Source organism: Arachis ipaensis, chromosome B08, assembly GCF_000816755.2.
Source record: "Arachis ipaensis cultivar K30076 chromosome B08, Araip1.1, whole genome shotgun sequence".
In the NCBI taxonomy this organism is placed as follows: Eukaryota; Viridiplantae; Streptophyta; class Magnoliopsida; order Fabales; family Fabaceae; genus Arachis; species Arachis ipaensis.
This window is the reverse complement of record NC_029792.2, coordinates 3,453,587-3,476,191: the sequence shown is the minus strand read 5'-3', so window position 1 is coordinate 3,476,191 and position 22,605 is coordinate 3,453,587. Positions and strand designations below refer to the sequence as shown.

Sequence of the window (22,605 nt, the reverse complement as noted above, 5' to 3'; positions counted from 1 at the left end):
TGTTGGATAAGGATAAATTAAAAGAAAAAATGATAGCCACTTGCCTTATTCATTGGCCAAAATTTTCCATGCTCATGCATGAACTTTTGATAATAATTATTACTACCCTTGAATTTTACAACTCCATATAGATATATTTTGACGTTTAACCAAACTGTTGAATTAATTAAACTTAGTAACTCGAAGATCAAAACCTTCAAATTACTCAAAACTTTTCATAATTATTTAACACTTGTGAAGCAACCTTGTAGTCAAACAAATTGGCTATTTTTGTTTTAATTGGTTTTGTTTTGATATTCCCTTTACTAAAGAGTAAACTTGCAGTAGTTAAGTTACTTGTCTTACTTTATGTGGGGCAAAATATGGAAGTTGCAGCATTTAAAGATCCTGTCGTATAAATATAGTGTAATGCCACTTTTGGCCATTATTTTTTCCCAACTGTTCGGTTGCTCGGAACTCGGAAGAATGGCGGATCGGGTGAGGTAGAGGTAAGTGCAACCGGGTGAAGTAGGATGTGGACCTGAGTGCAAGCTCAAGATGAGATGATCGTCCGAGTCATCGGTGTGTTAGTGGATGGGGTTACCTGTAAGGACAATCTAATGCTAAAGTCAGTATCCATATGAAGAGACGGTCAATTAGGATATAAAAGGTGACGTACCTCTGGAGAGGGGTAAGTCCCTCTCCTTTTATACTCTAAACTCGGGTGAACTCCCTTATTTAGGCCCATCTACCTGAAAGCTTTTGCTAGCTGTCTAGGACTTCTCAGCAAGGCGTGAAGTGGCGTGCGGCGGTGCGGGTCACCTCTAAATTTGGGTTGAGTGACCTGACTGGATCGGTGGACCGTAACTAGACCCAAAACTTTCGATGGGCTGGGCCAGAATACCAAACATATTTTAATAGGTGCCAATTGTAGAAATATTTTAAATGAATTTAAAGATTTTAACATATTTCTGTAAGAATTATTTATTAAAATTGTGTTGCGTGAAATTTTTCACCCTAATAAAAAGTTATCATTTTTGCCTCCTACGAAAAATAATTAACGACAAAATTACTTTTCACCCCCTAATAAATAATTGTCATCATTCATATTTACGTATTACACATTGTGATTCACCTTTTGTAAAATAGTATTGAGTATGTACAAATAGATTCTTAAAAAAATTTATTACATTGAGGTTACTGAACTTTATAAGAATAAGACATATAAATTCCTACATTAGTCAGATTCATTATTTTTACTTGAATAAACAAATCATTAAAAGTGTGACGAAATGACCTATATATTTTAATTTTATAAATTTTAATGGCCTCAATGTACTAAATAATTTTTGAAGATGAAAACATCCTATACAAGAAATTTTTAAAGACCTATTTAACATATACTTAATACCATTTTTGTATTAATTTTAAAAAATGCAATTGTGTAGGTGTTTAACTTTGTTAAAGATAGTTGGATTGACATATTTATGAAATATGAAAAAAGGTTAACTACCAAAAATGTCTCAAAATTATTCAAACGCCGACAAAAATGCATTCGAATTTTACTATCAACAAAAAACAGTAAGTATATATTTTTAAAAAATATCTTAGAGATTGAATTTTGATATGATTTTTTATAAGCATAATTTAAAAAATGAGATATTATTATTCTTTAATTCAGAGGCATTTTTGGCGTCGCGCATTGGTGCTCTATTTAAAGATTTGTCGCTGGCCAATAGATCGCTGCATGCACAAAGTGGGATTCGAAGCCTCTGTATATAGTTTTGATATATATGTTAGTTCACTACTATGGCACAAAGTCATTATAATTTGAAGCAAAAGTTTAACCCAGCAAGTTAGGTATATGCTCCACAAAATGAGGATGAAGGGTATATTTTTGGCAAAGAGGGAAAAGAAAAAAGGCACCTACAAGAAAAAGAAAGTTGGAGGCGCGTGAAGTACACGGTGGGAGACATGATGAGTATGAAAATTTGAAAAAATTAAAAGAAAAGTTGAAGTTTGATGAGACGTGAGATATGTAAAAGAAGAGAGAGAAAGTGTGTGTTTGAACTTTGAAGTCTGAGCAAACTGATTGAGATGAAGAATCCTAACTACTAAAACAAGACGCCCACCATTGTTGCTGCCAAACAACACCCACATTTGACGTTACAGTACACGTACATGTACGTATATGTCCAGTATCAAAGTACGTAATAGTAATAATGTAAAACACTTTCATTTTTCCTTCTTCTAAATTACTCTCATACTTTTATAGTAATGCTATTAATTATCTAATAAATTTGTTTAGCTTACATGACTATATAGTATATAGACGTACACTTCTCAATTTCAATTTCATTCAATATTCATTATTATTATTAAATGAAAGGTTTGTACCTTGTAGGCTGTAACTTGCAAAAAAAAAAAGGAAAAAAGGAGGACTTTTTTTCTTTCATGGATATGGTTGGATAATTAGTTATCAGAAGTCACAAGTCACTCATTACCTTAATATCCACGTACAATACCTAATAAATTGTGTTGTGAGTTGAGTTGTCAGATTGCATTTTTTTTCTCTTTTGTGATTCATGAGGCAAGTTTGAAGAAATGCTAGATTTGGTTGTGTGAAATGAAATATGAAACAATAATAATAAGTGAAGGAGAAATAATGAATGAATATGAATAAGAAAGAAAAGGAAAAAGTGGGGGTGGGTTCTGTACTGTCTAGGGCTGTCCCCCCCACCCAACACACAGTGTTTGTTTCTCTCTCCAAAGTCCAAAAGGCACTAATACTATTACTATCTATCCATCACACATTGGCTTTTGTTGTTTGTGAGCTTCCTATGCATTTGTCCATGTCTGCTGCTCCCTCTTCTCACTACCTGCAGATGAGGGGAGGAGGGGTTAGACAATCATACTTTGAATCCCTTGTTATCATTTGATCCTCTTCTTCTTTTTTCTCTATCACTCTGTTTCTGTTCTGTTGTGTTGTGTTCTGTTTACAGTCCCATTCCTCTGCTCCTCCCCTGTTTTGTGGTGCCCCTCCAAAAACATGAATTCCCCCTTTTCTTTTTTCATGATTTGACCTCATTTCCCATTCCCATTTTCACTACACTTCCCTCTTTCTGGGTTTCCCCTTTTTAAAATCCACTTGATTACTTCCCTTCTTTATCTTCTTTTTTTCCTTTTTATATTCTTCTTGCTTTAGTTACTTACTTACTTTCACTTTGAAACCTCACAGAGAAAACCACCCAAAAAAAAAAAAACTTTTTTGTGTTCATGGAAATTGATCTGAACCATGCAGTGACTGAGGTTGAAAAGAATGCAACTTGCAATGGTGGCTGTCACAAAGAACAAGCAACTGCTTCTTGTGTGTGCTGTGTGCCATCATCATCATCATCATCATCCTCATCCTCTGCTGTGTCTTCTTCTTCGTATCTGGAGCTATGGCATGCTTGTGCTGGCCCTCTTACTTCTCTCCCAAAGAAGGGGAATGTGGTTGTCTACTTCCCACAAGGGCACTTAGAGCAAGCTGCATCTTTCTCTCCCTTCACACCATTGGAGATTCCAACACATGATCTTCAACCACAGATCTTCTGTAGAGTTGTCAATGTCCAACTACTTGTGAGTGCCCAATTCAGTGAAAACTGCATACCCTCTTTTCTGTTCATTTGGTTTTGGACTAAATTTTCATTTTTTTTTCCTGTGTATTTCTTTATCAACAGGCCAATAAGGAGAATGATGAGGTTTACACACAGGTCACTTTGCTTCCCCAAGCTGAGGTTGGTTTGCTTTTTGAAATGTTGTTTTTGAATTTTTAAGCTTCATTCAGATTTTTTGTATGAGGCTGCAATTTGGTATGTGAATTCAGTTGGCAGGGATGGGGAAAGAGCTTCTTGAGGAATTGGGAGCTGATGAAGAAGGAAATGGAAGAACACCTACAAAAACAACACCTCACATGTTCTGCAAGACACTCACAGCCTCTGATACAAGCACTCATGGTGGTTTCTCTGTTCCTCGTAGAGCTGCTGAAGATTGTTTTCCTCCTTTGGTGTGTAATATCATGCTCTTCTTAAATATGCACTCATCTTTCTAGATTTCAGTCCGAAAAAAATTGGTATCGGTATATGAACTCGTTCGATAAGCTAACTAAATTAGTATTAAGTTTTAAATTTATGGTGTTTTCTTTTGATTACAGGATTATAAGCAGCAGAGACCCTCTCAAGAGCTTATTGCAAAAGACCTGCATGGTGTGGAGTGGAAATTTCGCCATATTTACAGAGGTATTCTCAAAAAATAGAAAGAAATAAAGAAGTGTGTGTGGCTGGCTTCATATGTTGGGGATAAATTATACAGAAAGTGGATGTGGTGGTTTTTGTCAGGTCAGCCGAGGCGGCATCTACTCACTACCGGATGGAGTATTTTCGTTAGCCAAAAGAATCTTGTGTCCGGTGATGCTGTGCTTTTCCTAAGGTATGTATATGTTGATCTTGGACTTCTTAATTGGCACAAATCTGCATTGGAAACACAGCAAATGTTCTTGAAATTCTTAATGTCATGTTTGTTGCCATATTTAGCAGAAAGTAATTATCAACTGCCAAACTAAAAATATTTGGATGTAGTTAGTATTGTCCTATTTATTGGATTGGTCAAAATATGTTCTTGTCATAGTGGCTCTAAAGTACCAAACTAGCAAAATGAAATCAAAATCTACTATGTAGAACATACTTCATGTGCAGTAGAATCTTGAAGTTATTATGAGTCGGTAAACTTTAAAAGCATGAAAAATGAAGGATAATAATGTACAAATGCCTGTTGATTATATATATTTTGTAGGGGTGAAAATGGAGAATTGAGATTGGGAATCAGAAGAGCTGTTCGACCAAGAAATGGTCTTCCTGAGTCTATTGTTGGTAACCAGAGTTGTTATCCCAATTTCCTTTCTTCTGTGGCTAATGCTATATCAGCAAAAAGCATGTTTCATGTTTTCTACAGTCCAAGGTAATAGATCAGAAAGATGTTTTCTTCTGTTCTTAGTTCTTATCAATATGCAAATCCGGTCTAGGGATTAAATGTTCAGCCATTTAACTTGCTATATTGCAGGGCAAGTCATGCAGATTTTGTTGTATCCTATCAAAAGTATGCCAAAAGCATCAAGAATCCGGTGACCATTGGCACAAGATTCAAAATGAAATTTGAAATGGATGAATCACCTGAAAGAAGGTCAACAGTGGCAATAGCTATGAATATTTTAGCTGCATATCTCTCATGAAAATTTGTATCCTGTGAGGAACATGAATCAATCTTCTTACCTTGCAGGTGTACTAGTGGTATAGTGACTGGAATGAGTGATTTGGATCCATACAGATGGCCTAAATCAAAATGGAGGTGCTTAATGGTACATTTTCAGTTTTGCTTGAACTATGCACCATGTTTTCCCCCCAAACATTTTCTCTAAGTTTACTGCTTTGATATCCAACAGGTCAGATGGGATGAGGATATGGAGACTAATCATCAGGATCGAGTATCTCCATGGGAGATCGATCCTTCGGCTTCTCTCCCTCCATTGAGTATGCAGTGTTCCCCAAGGCTGAAGAAACTGCGGACAGGTCTGCAGGCTGCATCATCCAGTCACCTCATCACTGGTATGACTGTTAATCAAACAAATGATGATATTATATATATGGCCAAGTAGTAATCACCCCCCTAATTTTCATGATGGCGGCAGGAGGCACTGGGTTTATGGACTTGGAGGAGTCTGTAAGATCGCCCAAGGTCTTGCAAGGTCAAGAAAATACAGGTTTTATGTCCCTATATTTTGGACGTGACACAGTAACTAAGCAGCCAGGTTTTGAGATCAGTTCTCCCAATCATCCGAATCTTGCATCGGCCGGAGCAAGAAAGATGACTGCTGCTGAGCTTATGAGGGTTCACCCTCCTACATATGCAGGCTTCGTGGAACCTAATAATAGGTTTCCGAGGGTCTTGCAAGGTCAAGAAATATGTCCACTAAGGTCCCTGACAGGGAAGGTTGATATAAACCTCGGTGCTTGGGGTAATAAACCAAGTAGTGCAAGTTGCACAACTTTCAACCTGCATCAAGCTACCAGACCAAAATTTGATTCTTTAGGATCAGAAGTCCTTCAAACTGCATATTTTCCTTATGGTGATATTCACAAAGCTGGTCATGGTAGCAGCATGTTGTGCTCTAAACCGTCGAGTTTCCAAAGAGATATTGCGCCATTTAACACTCCTCTGACTCAGGCAGGGATAATTAGAAATGAAATTGGAAGGTCTGGCCCTTCAATCATGCATGAGCAGAAGCTGCCGGAGAATGTTTCCGTGGTTTCTTCTTTAGGGGGAAACAGCATGAGGATGCCAGTTCCGGATGAAGAGAATCTCAAGGGGAAGATAAATGGATGTAAACTATTTGGAGTTGCCTTGTCTGGAGAAACTACCACCCAAAACGCTAAAAGGAGCTGCACAAAGGTGAGCGATGATAGGTAGCAACAGAGTTATATTATGATATGCCAACTTTTTCTCTTACTTTGACAAATTTGGCCAACCAATATAACATACACTGAATGAAGGTTCACAAGCAAGGCAGCTTAGTTGGAAGAGCTATCGATCTCTCAAGATTGAGCAGCTACACTGATCTCTTCACTGAACTTGAGAGACTCTTTGGCATGGAAGGCCTACTAAGAGATCCTGATAAGGGATGGAGGATCCTGTACACCGACAGCGAAAATGACATCATGGTTGTCGGGGATGACCCATGGCAGTAAGTACTCCCCTTCCTTAACTAAACATCTGTATATAAAGGAAAATGCTGTTTATGCCACCTTACTCAACTTAACGTGTGTTCCATTTACAACATTCGTGTGCAGTGAGTTCTGCAATGTGGTATCAAAGATTCATATATATACACAAGAGGAAGTGGAGAAGATGACAATTGGGATTATCAGTGATGATACACAGAGCTGTTTGGAACAGGCACCAGTCAATATGGAGGCTTCTAAGTCTTCCTCGGTGGGTCAACCAGATTCTTCCCCAACAGTAGTTAGAGTCTAGTGTCCGTGTTCGGGGTTGCCTTTTTGTGTTTGCCCTCTTCTTTTCCTTTATTTGCAATATAATTGAATGCAATTTTCATCTGTTGATGCAAAGATTGATTACTACAAGATGCGTTAGAGAACTGAATTATGTAATAAGGCCGTTATTTACCGCTGAAGCGTTAACTAAGGTTGACATACTCTGAAATAATAATCTTAGGCTCCGGGTCCAATATAACAACGCAATATGGAGAACAATCTAGGACCTGACCAAGTGCGAACCTAGTACCATTAACCACTGTCCGTGATCCCGGTGATTTAGGATATATTCATTTTTCACAAAACTATTTTATTTTTCCTGGTTTCGTTTCTTATTTCTGGCCTTCAGGCTCAAAGCCATCCAATGAGTACGAAAGAACCTTTTTTTAGTTAGGCCCAAGAATCAAGGTGGAGGCATTGCTTCGTTCATTTTCTTCGGAGAGGAGGCAACAGAATAGCAGTAACTAGCAAGCCAGATTGGTGAGTGAACTTTTGGACTTCAATGCTTGCCTCCCCTGCTCTGGTTCCATGCCACTTTAACTTGCACACTGTTCGATGGCCAAACAATTCAAGTCGGAAGAAACTCAAGAAATATGTTCTTCAAACAGAGACCATCAATTTCAAGGAGAGAGTACCACTTAATCACTTATCTACCAGTTTCCTTTACAAACGGGTAAATCATATATTACAAAATTGGGCATATAGCTGGGGGTGATTGAGATAAACCTACTTCTGAATTCTGATATTTTACTAGAGAATCCGATGGCTATACATTTACAGGTAATTTGCTCTCAGCAGAGCCAAAATTGAAGATAAAATATTCTCAATGCAGAACTCCCCACCATATCAAAATGAACTGCGTCCATCCAGACAATGTAGCATGCCTAGTTGACAACACGAATTATATAGCCTGCGACGGACCTGTCATCATGTGTTGTAAGGACAATTTGAATATCAAATGTCAAGAATTGAGAATCTTTATAGCAACATCTTTACCAAAAATACACCCGGAAGGCAAAACATTGGATGGGCAAATTTGTAGCTAGTAAGTAGATTCCTTCACATTCCCTCATCAACTTCCATTTCCTGAGCACCAATATCGCTGCTCAGCTTTCTTCAGTTTCTAAATGCAAAATATGGTGTTTAGAAGGGCCTCATCTTAATTTATTATTATATACACAATGTCTAATGCCTCTACTCAGAATCTGAATCAATAGAAAGATACAAGTGGGGCCTTACTGAACGTTTTTGGCGGGGAAACGAGAATGGGCTGTCAGATCTTGGCCTACTTGCTTTGTCAGATCTAGCATCATTCATACCAAGAAGCAAAGAACCTGGCATGAGAAGGAACAATGAGTTGAGGAGAACGGGCCAAAACATAAATCTATACTGCATTCAAAATGACCAACTTAGAACAGGCACACAACCCCGATAATGTAGTGTTGAAATACAATTGTGCATGTAATTTTTCATTGATTTGGAGCAAAATAAGGGAGCATAGCAGGAGACAGGAACTAGGGCAGGACACAGTTACATCTATGTAAAAAGCAGAGGAACAAAGTGACGAGGCAAAAGAACCGTCTTATGGAAGAGAATTCCTAGGAATTTCTCTTTTTACTAATAATATATATTTTTACACTGCATAACTTGAAAATGGGCAGGATACTAACCACCACAGGGTGTGTGTATCTATACTTCCTGATCCAGAGGGCAAGTTGAACAAAATGCCTTCCTCAGCTAATGACATAGTGCTATATAATGAAAGAGTTTGCAAGAGAAACCGTGACAAAAAAATATATACAAGATTTAACAAAAGTAACAAACCAGTATCTGTCAATGTGTCTGTTGCACCTCCTCTGGATGTAGCCTGCGATCTGGAATTCAACCCACTGGGGACAGAACCATTACCATTACTTCCACCAGCACCACCTCCAAGCCTAAGAGAGATCCAATCATCAGTGCACACACCATTTGACACATCTGCCTGTTCTCTTGATTCATGCTGCACAGATGATTCCAGTGGTGTTGTTGGAAGAAAAATCTTAAGTGAGGGATCTTCTCCAGCAAATGCCAGAGGATTGTCTACCAAACCACCAACCAAACCACCATTTAAATCAGCATCAGATCGACCTGCAGAGGAATCCTGTATCAAAGAATTGGATTCCAAAGCAGAAGTATCTGAAGCTAACGTATAACCATTTAAATCACCATTCTGCAAGTGGACCAATGCATCCGAGACATCTGCATCTGAACTAAATAACTGGAATCCTGAGCCAGCCTGAGTTCCTGAAGGCAATGACCAGATGGAAGAAGGCATCCCAAAATCATCTTCATTGGGGTTACTGAAGAGCCCTAAGCATGGATTTCCACCAAGATTGTGATCTGTATATGAATCAATAATTCCAGGCTGTGGCATTGAGTAAATATCAGTATCAGCGGCACCAGTGTCGTTATTTTTATACTCAATTGTAGAAGATACCAATATATCATTGTCATCTTCTGAATCAGAGAGAACAATAACTTCTGCATCAGCTGCCAGAGCAGAAGGGTTAGGTACAGTATATCCATAAGCTGAATCAACATTATTGTGAGGCACTGAATCCATCTCAATCCCATTGGTAGGAGAATAATCAATATGCCCACCGACACCCTGATTTACACTAGGATCATCACCTTCCCGACCACTTACAGTGTCACTGCTGCTCATTGGTATAACCACATGATCATGATTTCCAAAATCTTTGTTCAATCCATTGCCAGATGAGGTATTTGTGTCCTCAGGTTTGCTGAATACCCAAACTCCATCATGATTCTTCTTCATGCCAATTCTTAGACCAGTTGGAGTGTCTGAAACATCTTCCTGTTTGAGCTTTAAAGCCTCCATTCCATTGACTTCTCCACTGGTAGAAAGAGCCAGGGATCCATCAGGACAGTGCCATTGAACAAGATTCCCTAACTCCCGGTGTTCACTTTCACTCTTAGCCTTGGCACGCCAATAACCATCAGGCTTCACCTCAATTTCAGTAACATCTTCCCCACAATTTCTCATCTGTACCAGCAAATCAATGTAAATAATTATAAGTTCATCTCATATAAACTTTAGGAAGAGAGAAATAAAGATTAAGGGGGGTAAAAGACCTACCATAGAAGTTATCCGATTAAAATAAGGGTCAATAATGATATCCTCCAATGCATAGTTTTTAAGACATATGGGACATTGCCACTGCAGAAACAATTAATGCTTCATCATACATACTATAAAAAATATACTTCTATGTGGAGGATGTCATACAAATCATGGGCCAATTTGAGGATCTTACCTTCCTTGAGCGTTGATTCATTTCCACAAAAATTTCAAGATCAAAGCAACCCATGTGAGCACAAGGTTTGAATCTTCCTGCAACCCTCATTCTTGAACCACTCATCTATAAAGTTCACATGCATAAAAAAAATGTCAAGATTTGTGAAAATGACCAGCAAAACTTCAAGGATTAATAAAAAACTGTCCAATACTTGAAAGCCTTACTGGACAACGAAGGTTGATGGTAAAAGTATCTGAGACCACTTCCAAATCACTGTCACTGTCAGCATTATCATCTGCATTTCCACCCCCAACACGAGAACATACACGTGCAAGAGCATCTTCAAAACGCTCCCCATCAGACTCCTTGGGAATTGTGTTTAGGATCTAGAAAACGGAGACTCAAATCCTTTAATATAAAGGCACATACAGATAACATTTGGAGAAAGGATATAATTGATCAGAAAGTTAAGACTACGTAAGAAATGTTCTATCAACTATCAGTCTATCTCAATTCCAGTAAGGAATCATACCATTATATGGTAATAGGAAATAGGAAAATAAGCAACCATACGGAGACTCAAATCCTTTAATATAAAGGCACATACAGATAACATTTGGAGAAAGGATATAATTGATCAGAAAGCTAAGACTACGTAAGAAATGTTCTATCAACTATCAGTCTATCTCAATTCCAGTAAGGAATCATACCATTATATGATAATAGGAAATAGGAAAATAAGCAACCATATAATGCAATCTACCTGTTGCAAGCTACGCCTTTTAACAATACGGACCCCTAAACAGAAAATGCGAGCATCACAGCCTGTTAAGGAAATCTTATTAATTCCGTCTTTTGTATATGGCGTGATCTGACAAGGAAGAAATAAGGAAATTCAATGAAACTTGTAAAATTAACACTTCAGAAAACCTTGGACTAAACCTAGCACCCAGGAGGAAAATATCTCCATGTAAAATACAAGACAGAGATTAAATGACTGCAGGAAATTCTGAGAAGTTACAACCATACTGAAAATAAACTTACAATTGGGCCATCATCACGGCCGTTAGCCCCGAGCAGTTGTGAACCAGGTCGGTTAATCACACGAACAGGAACACCTACATGTACCATACTCAAATCAATAAAAACAAAATGCAGATGCAATCAAATTCACCAATTCTTCAAACAATGTTTCTGTTGCACTAAGTAATTATGTACCTCTGATCACACGAGTAGCATGAAAGCTAAAACAATATCAACTTTCTGAACCAATTCAAAAAAACAGACAACAGAGAGAAGATTGTGACTAGAAATCATACCATTGACCTGCAGGTCTGTATATTGTGGCCATTGCATCCTATATGAAACTTTGTCGTTCAGCAGCATGCACCAGGCCTACAAACGACACTTGGCTTATATCAACAAACTAACTTAGGTAAAAGGTTGCCCATTAACTTACTATAACTAAAAAATAACCAACCTGAACATCAAATTCTGGTCTTGATACCAAGTCTTTGTCTGCCCTTGTAAGTTGAAATGTTCTATCCACACTCTGCACTGGGTTGGCTCTGAATAATTCAAAGAGAAATATGGTCAAATCATTCAAGCAACACCAACAATAACCGAGTTTTGTCCCACGAAGTGGGGTCAAGCCCTTCAAGCAGAAATTTTTCAAAGGGTATATTTTCATCTCAGACAAACAAATACAATGCTCAAACAGCCTTATCTATTGCACACAACATAAAAAGGAAATAGCACTAATATTATGATCATTTCTAATAGCCAAGGTTGTCAAACTCGCGAGTCTAAGTAAACTCGTGGAGTTGACCTAGACTCGACTCGCGAGTTAACTCGTAGACTCATACGAGTTCACCTATTATGAAATATATATATATACATACTCAATTCTAACCCTTCAAAATTAATAATATCAATCTTAAAAGCACATAATAAATTAAAATAATAGCATACATTATAACAAATACTTTAAAATACACATTCAAATCCTCTATAATTATTCTTATACAAATACAACATAGAACACACGAAATTAAAAATTCTAAATCTGTAATACTAAATCTTTAGTTGAACATTGAACAATATCAAATAATCAAATTAACTCTAATCAAAATAATTAATTACCAATCAGCCATGAATGGATGAACCATCTGGCCATCTAACATAAACGATAAGCAATAGGCTAAAATTAGAAGCAATAAAATTTAAAAAGCGAAAAGAAAAACTAAATCAAGAAGCAAAAGCTCAAAGAAAGGGCAAAAGGCATACAAAAAAATGGAGGATACAGAAGAAAAGAAGGGGCAAAGTCCCAACAACAACAGCAGATCGAAGACAAGGGTGCAGCAGCAGCACGAAACAACGGCGACAAATAGTCATGGATTTCAAGACGGTGCAAACCAGAGCAGAGATAGGACTGCAGTGAACGGTGATAGCACGATGGAGTTGCGGATAGTGGAGATGTGAAGAAATACAAAGCAGAGGGCAACATAGGTAAAATTCACAAAGACAATGGCGCAAATCAGAGCAGAGGTAGTAGATGCAGTCGAACAACGGCAGCTCGACGAGGAATGGCAACTACGGCAGAACATGGAGAAAGTGAGACTTGAGAGAAACGACGCAGATGAGTGAGTTGTGAGTGAGTTTTCTTTCATTCTTTGGGAGTGTTATCGTAACCCTAATAAAAAAAAAAGTGTTTCTTTGGTTTCAAAATGACGCTTTTTTTAGCCAAAATGAAGAAAGACACAAACTCGCTAACTCGGTCCTAGACTCACGAGTTTGTTCGAGTTTGACCGAGTCTAGCCGAGTTTACTCATGATAGAGTCTATGCTCGAGTCAACTCGATTCCATATCTAAACTGAGTTAACTCGAGAGTTTGACAACAATGATAATAGCACAAAAGATAAATGTTAGTTGTTACAATCCCTTCAAACAGAACAATGTCTTAAATATAAAATATCAATAGAAAGCAACTAAAACTGGAAAGAAAAAATATATGCATGAACTTGTGTTCAAGATCGAAACAGATAATATTTCCCAATCTCTAGGCGGCATAAAGCAATAAGAAATTTATTTCTGTTCAATAGAAACTTGAACAATCAGACAAATTATGTCTATCTTCAGCACATCCACACAAGGCACTCACCCATCAGTTGGAATATGGGTTGTAGTCAACTTCACAGGAAACATAGGGGTGGCCACTGAAACCCAAAACCTGTAATGGGGAAAAAAAAGAGCAGAAAACAGATATTTGAGTGGCTCAGTGCATTTGGAGAAATGGAGTTTATCATTTATTTTCTACATTTTTCTATTCTAGTGAGGGGGTAATCTCCATTGTTATTATCAGTTAAATTGATTCCTATTGTAAACCAACACATGCACTAGAAAATACTAACACACAATTGCTCTTAAAGTAAAAATGTATACGCGGAACTAAATTACGAAGAAAAATACTTTCAAACAACAAATTCCGATCCCAAATAAGCTAAAATATCAAGGAAACAAATCTTACGGATCTGCACGAGTGAGTCGACAGAGTTCACAGTAAAATTTTTGAGGAAGGGGTGGAATTGGTTCCATAGGTTTCTCTGGAATAATAACACAGTTAATGTGCTGCCACACATGGCATCTTGTATCCTCACACTGCAATAAAATAAGAGTAAAGAATATAAATATCTAAGTTGTAATTGCAGAGTTGTGAAAAGTACATTCTATTGACGAAATAATGTGGCTGAGCGTCAATGAAATTGTATGCCATTGCAAGAAAGTGGATAAAGTTTTACACATTAGGAGGAACAAAGAAACATCTTGAACATTACATTACACCTTTATCAGTGGATCAGTTTCCAACGAACTACCACAAAGACACCGAATCTTTGTTTCTTCCTGAAAGATCTCATCAACTTCACCTTTAATTTTAACATTACTGACATCTGGGGAGGAACCCTGTCCCTTTGATGCTAAATCAATGGCCCCAGATACCTGCAATTTTCTGTTCAAAAAGGAAATACAAAACATCAAGAAAGAAAAATAATAAAGCTGGGAACATGAACGGCAGTAGACTTATCCAAAATCAGACCTAAAAATCAAATCACCAAATCATGTCAGAACTGTGATCTACAACTTTTGCTACACTAAGTTTATCTGAAGCATATGAAAAGGCATATATATGAACACTTACCTAAAGGTATCATCCACTAATTTTGCCACCTGTTCTTTCCCAATAGCATTCTTCTTAGCCCAGATTTTGGAAGCTGGAAGGGAACAAGTATCTCAGTTAACAGGAAAATGAATGATTATTTTTATAAAAAAAAAAAGAGAATATCATTACGACAGAGAGAAGTATCGTTAGAACAAGGCTGGGTGACAAGAAATTAAGAAAAAGCTCAATTTCATAAAAGTAAGAAGGAATATTTTTTTAGCAAAAGAGAAAATTCACTGCGGTTTAACAGGATACCCTGTAACTTTAACCGAAGAAAAAAAGGGAAAAAGAAGAGGACAAAGAAGAAGCTACAACTGACCATCAGAAAGAAGGTATCATCAGACAAATAAAACACGAAACCTCCGCAACACATCTACACTCGAGAATTTAGCTAATAACTATATTATGCAGATATAGTCTAAAACTTCCAGCATATAAGCTTCTCACCGGCCAAACAGGGACATTATGAAAATTTAAAAATTAAAGACTTCAAGGTAGAATTAGAAACAAAGGTTGAGACATGTGGTCGTGTGTGCCAGTGTGCATCATAAAGATAGAGTAGGGTCTTACCCTGTTCATCTGAGAGAATAGACAATATCCTATCAATGAGATCCTGCAGAAAATAAAACATCGAAATAATTATATTTTTTATAATTGCCAATGCCAGAATCAGTAATATTTTTTCTTATCTGACCTGCTTCTTTCCCTGCTTTGAAAGTCCCAATTGAGTGAGCACATCTTTGAGCTCTTTTATGCGAAAAGAATTCAATTTTTCCTACAAGAGATGTCACTCAATCATAAAAGTAGAACAGCATTTCAATTTATAGTGTGCAGGTTCACAACAATTGCAATGAAGAATAATTATAACCTATACCAGACATCCCTTTTCTTTCGTCAGAAGTAAGCCAAGTAACCAAAAGACCAAAAAAATCCAATCAATGAAAACAAGCCACACACTAAACTTGGCAGAGGGGCCAAATAAAACAAATTCACCATCCATGCAAATCAGTTCTTTAATAAAACGAAGTTTGCTCCATCTGCATTAAAAACATTTTTTACCACTACAAATTTCAATTCCACAATAACACTACGCAAAAGCAAACTACCACAGTACAATGCTACACTGAAAGAGACTTCAACAAGAAGTATCGTCGAAAAACAACAATGAACACGTAAAATCGTTATCCTAATATACCTTACAACTAGATACCAAGTCCATTTGTTCACGGAATCTTCAGCAACAGTCGGCAAGCAAAAGCCACGTAAGTTAGGCCATACTGGCAGCAGCAGCAACCGATCCTACACAAAATCAAATAAACGAAGCAAAAACAAAGATGAAAGGAGTTCAATTAAGCATGTCAACGTTGAATTGCAGGTGAAAATCAGGTGAAATTGAGCTGAAACGAGGGAATGGAAGCAGAGAGAAGTGATCGCGAAATAGAGAGAAAGGGGAGAACGGAATGACGGTTAGGGTTTTGAGAGCTCACGAAGACTGAGTGCACGTCTCTGTGTAGTGGCGGTACTGTGTCCGTGTCTGTGCTGCTATCGTTTTTTGTGTTTTGGTTGGTATCGTTTTTTGACCCACAGCTCAGTCTTAGTCTCTTTACTATACTCGCAAAATGTGGACCTAATGGCACATCATCCAATCCACTTTATTTTACGAGAACATGTCCGGGTTATGTTTCAATACGCTCGCGTCTACCATGCGGACCTAATCTTCATTTAGAATATTTTTTTCCTAAAATTTGTCAAAATTTTAAAAATGTTCATAAATTTTATTTAATTTTAATTATATTTTCTAAAGTTTTTTATTTGAATCAAATATATTTTTTACCTTACTTTCTAGAAAATTTAGGATCGATTCAATAATAACTAAATTTTAGGATAAATTACTTTAATAAACTAAGTCTATTCGAAAATTACTCAGATCCTCCAAAACGAAAAAGGCTACCTGAATGTCCCAAGTTACATTTTTATATAAATTTAATCTATTAAATTCGATTTATGCAAACTGGTACTAAATCGAATCCATTAGATTCAAATTGCATGCAAATGGACATCGGCTATAAATCGAATCTAATAGCTTCGAATTAAATACACACTAAATCGAAATAATGAGATTTGATTTGTATATGCATGTAAATCAAACCAATTGAGTTCGATTTATAATGAAACTTGGCCAATTTTAGTATTTATTACACTAAGGGGAGTAAATCGAATGCACTTAATTCGATTTATACAATATTGACGTTTATAAATACGAGCTCATCGTGAAATTTTCACCATAGTGAGATTCACAATGGTTAGTGATGAGAGTTTTGTAACTCTTGTGCACTATAGAGGGTTCATTAAGAACAAACACGACCAGGTATTAAGTTTACTAATAAGGAACCGTTGAGTGTTTTTTCTCAAACCTTCGACGAGTTTTGCTGAGTTTAAGGATACTATACTCCGAAAATTAGGTATGCTTGGCGTCAAACGAGTGGAGAAGTCGTTCTATAGAATCCCCATATCCATGTTACGTGATGATGTGAAGTATAATTCATTTGTTATTGGCAGTGAGGAAGACTTGCAAGTTCTGCACCATTGTCGCCGTCAGTTTTTCGAGGTGAGGACTCCGAAACTGTTGGCTAAGCTTGTAGATGTGGTATCTAGTTCTGGAGGTTCGAATCAAAATCCTCAATCCTCAGGACATCCAGCCTGCTCTAGTGTCATGCTTGTTGGTGCCTCGTCGGTTGCACTGGTCATTGCACTTGAGGAAGGTTTGGTAGCTTCTCCTTCCTTTGCATTCAATCTAAACTGCAGTGGTGATGCCGGAGTTGGTGAGACTGGATAGTTGGGGGAGGTAGCATTTGCAACACCCGGTTCTCCTACAACGGTCCCGGTCTTTGGAGAGGTTGCAGTACCCGATGGAGGGTTGAGGATGCACTGCATGATGATGATGATGTGGATCCCGCCACAATAGCGGATGATAGTGACGATGACACACCACGGTCGACTCCAGCTGTGGGTAGGGGAGCATCTAGTTCAGGTACTAATCAGTTCCCCCATAATTCTCAGCTTTGGACTTGAATGCCATGGCACCTCAACGGAATCCGGGAGTACCTGTTGGGTTCGGTGCTAGAGAGACACAAAATACATGAGTTATATATGAATTTCAAGTTGGTCAGCAGTTTCAAGATAAAGAATAAGTCGTGTTAAGCGTGAAGACTTATAGCATTCGTCGTGGGGTTGAGTACAAGGTATTGGAATCTGATAATCGCAAGTACTATGGCAAGTGCAAGGAGTTTGGCAGCGGGTGCGCATGCTCATTTGGGTTAGCCTCCGCCAGCGCAGTGGTATTTGGGAGGTAAAACAATACAATGGTCCTCATATTTGTCTAGACACATTTATATCTAGTTATCACATGAAGCTTGATTATCATGTCATATCGGTCTCCATATTGTCCATGATTAGAGCTGATGTTGTCGTCTCGATCAAGGTACTGCATAATGGCACAGAGGCACACTTCGGGTTCAAACCGACTTTCAAGAGGGTTTGGATGGCTAAACAGAAAGTTGTGGCCCAGATTTACGGAGATTGGGAGGAGTCATACAATGACTTGCCACGATGGGTATTGGGTATTCAAATCACGATGCCAGGTAGTGTTGTGGTGTTAAAGACGAGTCCTGTGTGGGTTGGTGGGCAGGTAGATGACTCTGCAGCTTATTTCTATCGGCTTTTCTGGACATTTTTACCGTGTATTGAGGCATTTCGACATTGCAAGCCATTGGTCAGTGTGGACGGTACCCACCTATATGGGAAATACGGCAGTACACTATTGGTTGCAATTGCACAGGACGGCAACTCGAACATTATTCCTATTGCATTTACACTTGTGGAGGGGGAGAATGCAAAGTCGTGCTCATTCTTTCTATCTCACCTATGACAGCATGTGACCCCTCAACCGCAAATACTTGTCATATCAGATAGGTACAATGTGATAAATCCTGCATTGGAAGCTTCTTACGGTGGCTGGCTTCTGCCTATTGCATATAGGGCTTTTTGCATCTGACACGTGGCTGCAAATTTCGCACTGAGTTTCAAGGGAAAGGATGCACGGATGTGGTTAGTGAATGCTGCTTATGCCAAGACCAAGGTCGAGTTTCACTACTGGTTTGACATTCTTCGTGCCGAAGATCTTGCTTTGTGCGACTGGGCTAATCGGATTGACTATGCATATTGGACTCAGCATCGAGACAAAGGTCGGAGATTTGGGCACATGACTACGAATATATCTGAGTGTGTGAACTCGATACTAAAGGGTGTGAGGAACCTTCCAGTCCGTGCGTTGGTGAAGGCCACTTACGAGAGATTGGCCGAGCTATTCATCTAGAAAGGCAGAGAGGCCGAGGCATAGTTAAGAATCGGGCAACAGTTTTGTCAGCATCTGATTAAGGCAATCGAGGCAAATCTGAAGACCTCAAGGTGTTTCACGTGACTTTGTATGACAGAAACAACTTAGAGTTTACTGTGATAGAGACCACTCCGACAGAGAGTTTTTCACTGGGCACATACAGAGTATTCCTCACTGACCAAACATGTGATTGCGGCTATTTTCAGGTACTTTACTATCCATGTCATCATGCCTTGGCTTGCTGTGCATATGCACGCCTGACCTGGTCCACCTACATACACGAGGTGTATCACCTTAACTCCATGTTTGATGTTTATCACCTGGGGTTCACACTTCTAATTCCGGAGGGGTTTTGGCCGTCGTATGATGATCCAACCGTCATACCTGACCCGGCCAAAAGACGTGCATCTGAGGGGCGCCCCAGGACCACCAGGATCCGGACTACCATGGACGAAGCTGACCCGAACAAGCTCAAGAGATGTGGGCTTTGCAGACAGCCTGACTATACACGTAGGATGTGTCCCCATGGAGGAGTGACACTCGGTTCTGCATCTGCCAATAATGTGTAGGGTTCACTTCATTTATTGTATCATATTATCTTTTACCTGGTATTTATTCACCGCTATATGGTTTCACTTTAACGTTACTGTAGTGTGTTTAGTGTTTAATTTAAAAACTATCACTTCTTGTGTTTTAACGATGTTTAATGTTATTTTACCAGGGATACTTTATGTTAAAGTTGGTTTGTTTGAACAATTTGTTTCACTGCATGTGGACTCGTATTTTACTAAAGATACATTGTATAATGTTGACTAACGAACTCATCTAAAACTAAATACATAACATAACATGTATTACATGTTTTACTAAAGTAATTTTTCATGACATCACATAACATAACAAAATATGGATTACATGTTCTACTAAAGTCCTGTTAGTAATTCTTCACGACATAACATAACTACAAACCGAAATACATAACTAGCCAGCATACATAACTAAAACTGAATACACAACATAGAATTGGAAAGACATGAAATACATAAAACATGATACTAAATAGTCACATATTAATCCTCAGAGCAGATGCGATCCGGTGAAGCACCGTCGAGGACACCTGACCTGCCGAACTCTCTGCGCCAGAGGGACCTCGTCCTCCTCACCGTCGCCACCGTCGCCACCGTCGTCGCTGTCTCCCTCCTGGGGGCAAACTCCGGTGTGCCAGCCTGTGCTATGGATGGACTAGGATGTGATGTACTAGGTGCTGGGAACGCAGAGGGGGTATCCCGCCCAATGCAAATGTGTCGTCCACAGATCTGGAAGAAGACTCATTCAGGTCCACATCAACCCGAGCCTAGGATCCAACTATCGGAGACCTGCGTCTGGCCAACTCATCCTCTTGCATGATCATGCTGATCTCATCAAAGAAATGTGACCCACCAAACTCCGCATCAAGGCCCTCATTGCCCATAAGCTCAGACAGCATCTGACCTGGGCTAATGTACGTCTGATGCTCAGCCAGAGTGCCAGACTGTCGTCACACGTATGAACCCTGACGAAGTAGTCTCTAAATTTGCGACCACAGACATTGCCGCCTGTGTCATGTCCCCCACGCACTCCACCTCCTACATGGCTCCCCTCCTATCTCCCAGGCTGACCATGACCGATATCTCCCCTAAACCCACCATCGCCAAAACCACCACCTCCACCATGGTGTCCCCCTAAACCCCCTAAACCACCACCACCTCCGCTCCTATCATTGTACCCTCCACCACCGGCACCACCTCCTCCACCTCTATGACTATCATCGCTGCCTCCGTCATCGCCGTTACCACTATGTACACTTCACCGTGAGCTTGTCGATACAGTTTGTAGGAGGCAAAACACCCAACAGTTCCTCAAACCATACCCACATTGGCCGCCCCCTAAATATGTTGCGTAAAGTCCGTAAGGCATCCACTGACATACTGACCGTCGATCGGGAGCCCTAACTGGTATACCACACCCTGGAGCGTGATCGTGCACTCCCTAAATGACATGTGAAAAAGTGTGCGTCTTAGGATGCCATCTCTCCACTAATGCGCTAACTAATGGCTCGTCCAGTCGAAAGCATGTCTCGTTCACTCTCGCAAGATAGTATAAACCTGCCATCTGCAAGTAGGAAACGATCCTATCATCTAACGGCACACCGTGTTGCTGTCTCATGCTGCTGATGCAGCGATGGAGCTGCACAAAGATAGAAAAAATCTTATCACAACCATCACAATACAATTTTCAATGCATGAAAAACATGAAAATGATAAACATGGTATGCTCTAACTTCAAAAACTTGTTTATAATATCGCCCAAATTTTAGTAATCGAACCAAACACAAAATCCTAAATAACTCATGAACAAATTCCATTAAAATAAAACCAAAAACAGAAAGCATTTAGTCCCACACGTTTACAGAGAAAATACAAAAAATGATTAAAATACTGAAAAAATCTAACATATCCTAACATCTCTAATCATAACTATCTAACTCAAAAAAAGCACAATTACAACAAATATTTATAATACTTTTTTCAAATAACTCAAGAAATTTATACCCATCACTACTCATTAAAGTCTCGTTGCACATAAGACTAAGAACTTCAAAAGTCTAACATATCTTACATTCTAAAACAACCTTCTTAGGTACTACTTCAACTGATCAAAATCTAACCACCTAATAGCTTACTACTTCTATAGTATTACAATTTTTACATCATATATTTATAAGATATGTTTTATTTATTTAAGTTACTTTGTTGAAACAAATAATTATAATTAATTTATTATATTAATTATTTAATTTAATTAATTTAAATATATATTATTAAATTTAATTTATTGTTACATTAATGTTTATTATTATAAATTTTATTATTTTTATCCTATACAAATTAATCTATCATAACTCTTCATGTTTTGACTATTCTCAATATTTAAATATATTCCTTAGGTGTTTAATCTCATTTCCAATTTGGAGATTGAGTGATGAAAAAACAATGATGAAGATTGTTATGTATCTTCTTCTGGTTTACCTCCCTTTTTGTAAAGATCATGAGTATACGATGGTATTTATGCATAAAAAGTGAGTATAAATTTTATCATATATCTTCTTAGTAATTTTTTATTATCTATTTTGAAATAATAAAAAATAACATAAATTACTTAAGGTCAATAAATCTATCATCGTTGTAACAAGATATTATGTATTTATTTTATTTTTAATAGTTCTAATAGGTGTGTAAACAAAAAAAAAAAATATGAAATCGTTTTTAGGAATAAATACAACTACTTTAACTGAAAAATAGATAGAATATGTTGGTAAGTTTCAACAAATAATAACGTTGATCATATTATTTTTTTAAAGAATGAATATGATACTAAACTATAAAACAGTTATAGATAAATTTTAGGGTTAAATACTTTTTTCGTTCCTAAAGTTTGAGGTGAAAATCAAAATCGTTTCCGACCTTTTTTTCTTATAAAAGTCATTCCCAACATTACAAAACATTATAAATCGTCATTTTCTACTTCAATTATATTTTTTGAACATATTACCCTTAACTATTAATAAAAATAATATAAAAAAAAAAA

The 22,605-nt window shown here is 37.9% G+C and overlaps 3 protein-coding genes across 9 annotated transcripts; 2 read left to right on the top strand and 1 right to left on the bottom strand.

Annotated features, from left to right (window-relative positions):
- Positions 2,613-7,986, top strand: LOC107612650 (auxin response factor 4). The gene is made up of 12 exons (XM_016314347.2): positions 2,613-3,600; positions 3,702-3,758; positions 3,848-4,027; positions 4,175-4,259; positions 4,359-4,449; positions 4,813-4,977; positions 5,080-5,199; positions 5,296-5,374; positions 5,459-5,621; positions 5,705-6,465; positions 6,567-6,757; positions 6,864-7,986. The coding sequence occupies exons 1-12, from the start codon at positions 3,256-3,258 to the stop codon at positions 7,045-7,047; spliced, it is 2,421 nt and encodes an 806-aa protein (XP_016169833.1). The 5' UTR covers positions 2,613-3,255; the 3' UTR covers positions 7,048-7,986.
- Positions 7,681-16,207, bottom strand: LOC107612649 (E3 SUMO-protein ligase SIZ1). 7 transcript variants are annotated; one of them, XM_021108606.1, is made up of 20 exons: positions 15,778-16,063; positions 15,457-15,619; positions 15,277-15,357; positions 15,153-15,195; positions 14,562-14,634; positions 14,207-14,372; positions 13,893-14,023; positions 13,527-13,595; positions 11,847-11,934; positions 11,686-11,761; positions 11,411-11,484; positions 11,130-11,237; positions 10,591-10,752; positions 10,385-10,489; positions 10,207-10,287; positions 8,889-10,113; positions 8,735-8,801; positions 8,304-8,398; positions 8,061-8,187; positions 7,681-7,985 (listed from the first exon to the last, which is right to left on the bottom strand). In XM_021108606.1, the coding sequence occupies exons 2-18, from the start codon at positions 15,580-15,582 to the stop codon at positions 8,374-8,376; spliced, it is 2,700 nt and encodes an 899-aa protein (XP_020964265.1). In that variant the 5' UTR covers positions 15,583-15,619; positions 15,778-16,063; the 3' UTR covers positions 7,681-7,985; positions 8,061-8,187; positions 8,304-8,373. The 7 variants fall into 7 exon arrangements, with proteins under 7 accessions (XP_020964265.1, XP_020964266.1, XP_016169829.1 ...); XM_021108607.1 differs by lacking the exon at positions 8,735-8,801 and having other exon boundaries at positions 8,889-9,194; positions 9,273-10,113; XM_016314343.2 differs by lacking the exons at positions 8,735-8,801; positions 15,457-15,619 and adding an exon at positions 16,070-16,207 and having other exon boundaries at positions 15,778-15,881.
- On the top strand, positions 17,047-18,510 carry LOC107610329. Its single transcript, XM_016312392.1, has 4 exons — positions 17,047-17,344; positions 17,419-17,588; positions 17,792-17,880; positions 17,982-18,510. The coding sequence occupies exons 1-4, from the start codon at positions 17,047-17,049 to the stop codon at positions 18,508-18,510; spliced, it is 1,086 nt and encodes a 361-aa protein (XP_016167878.1).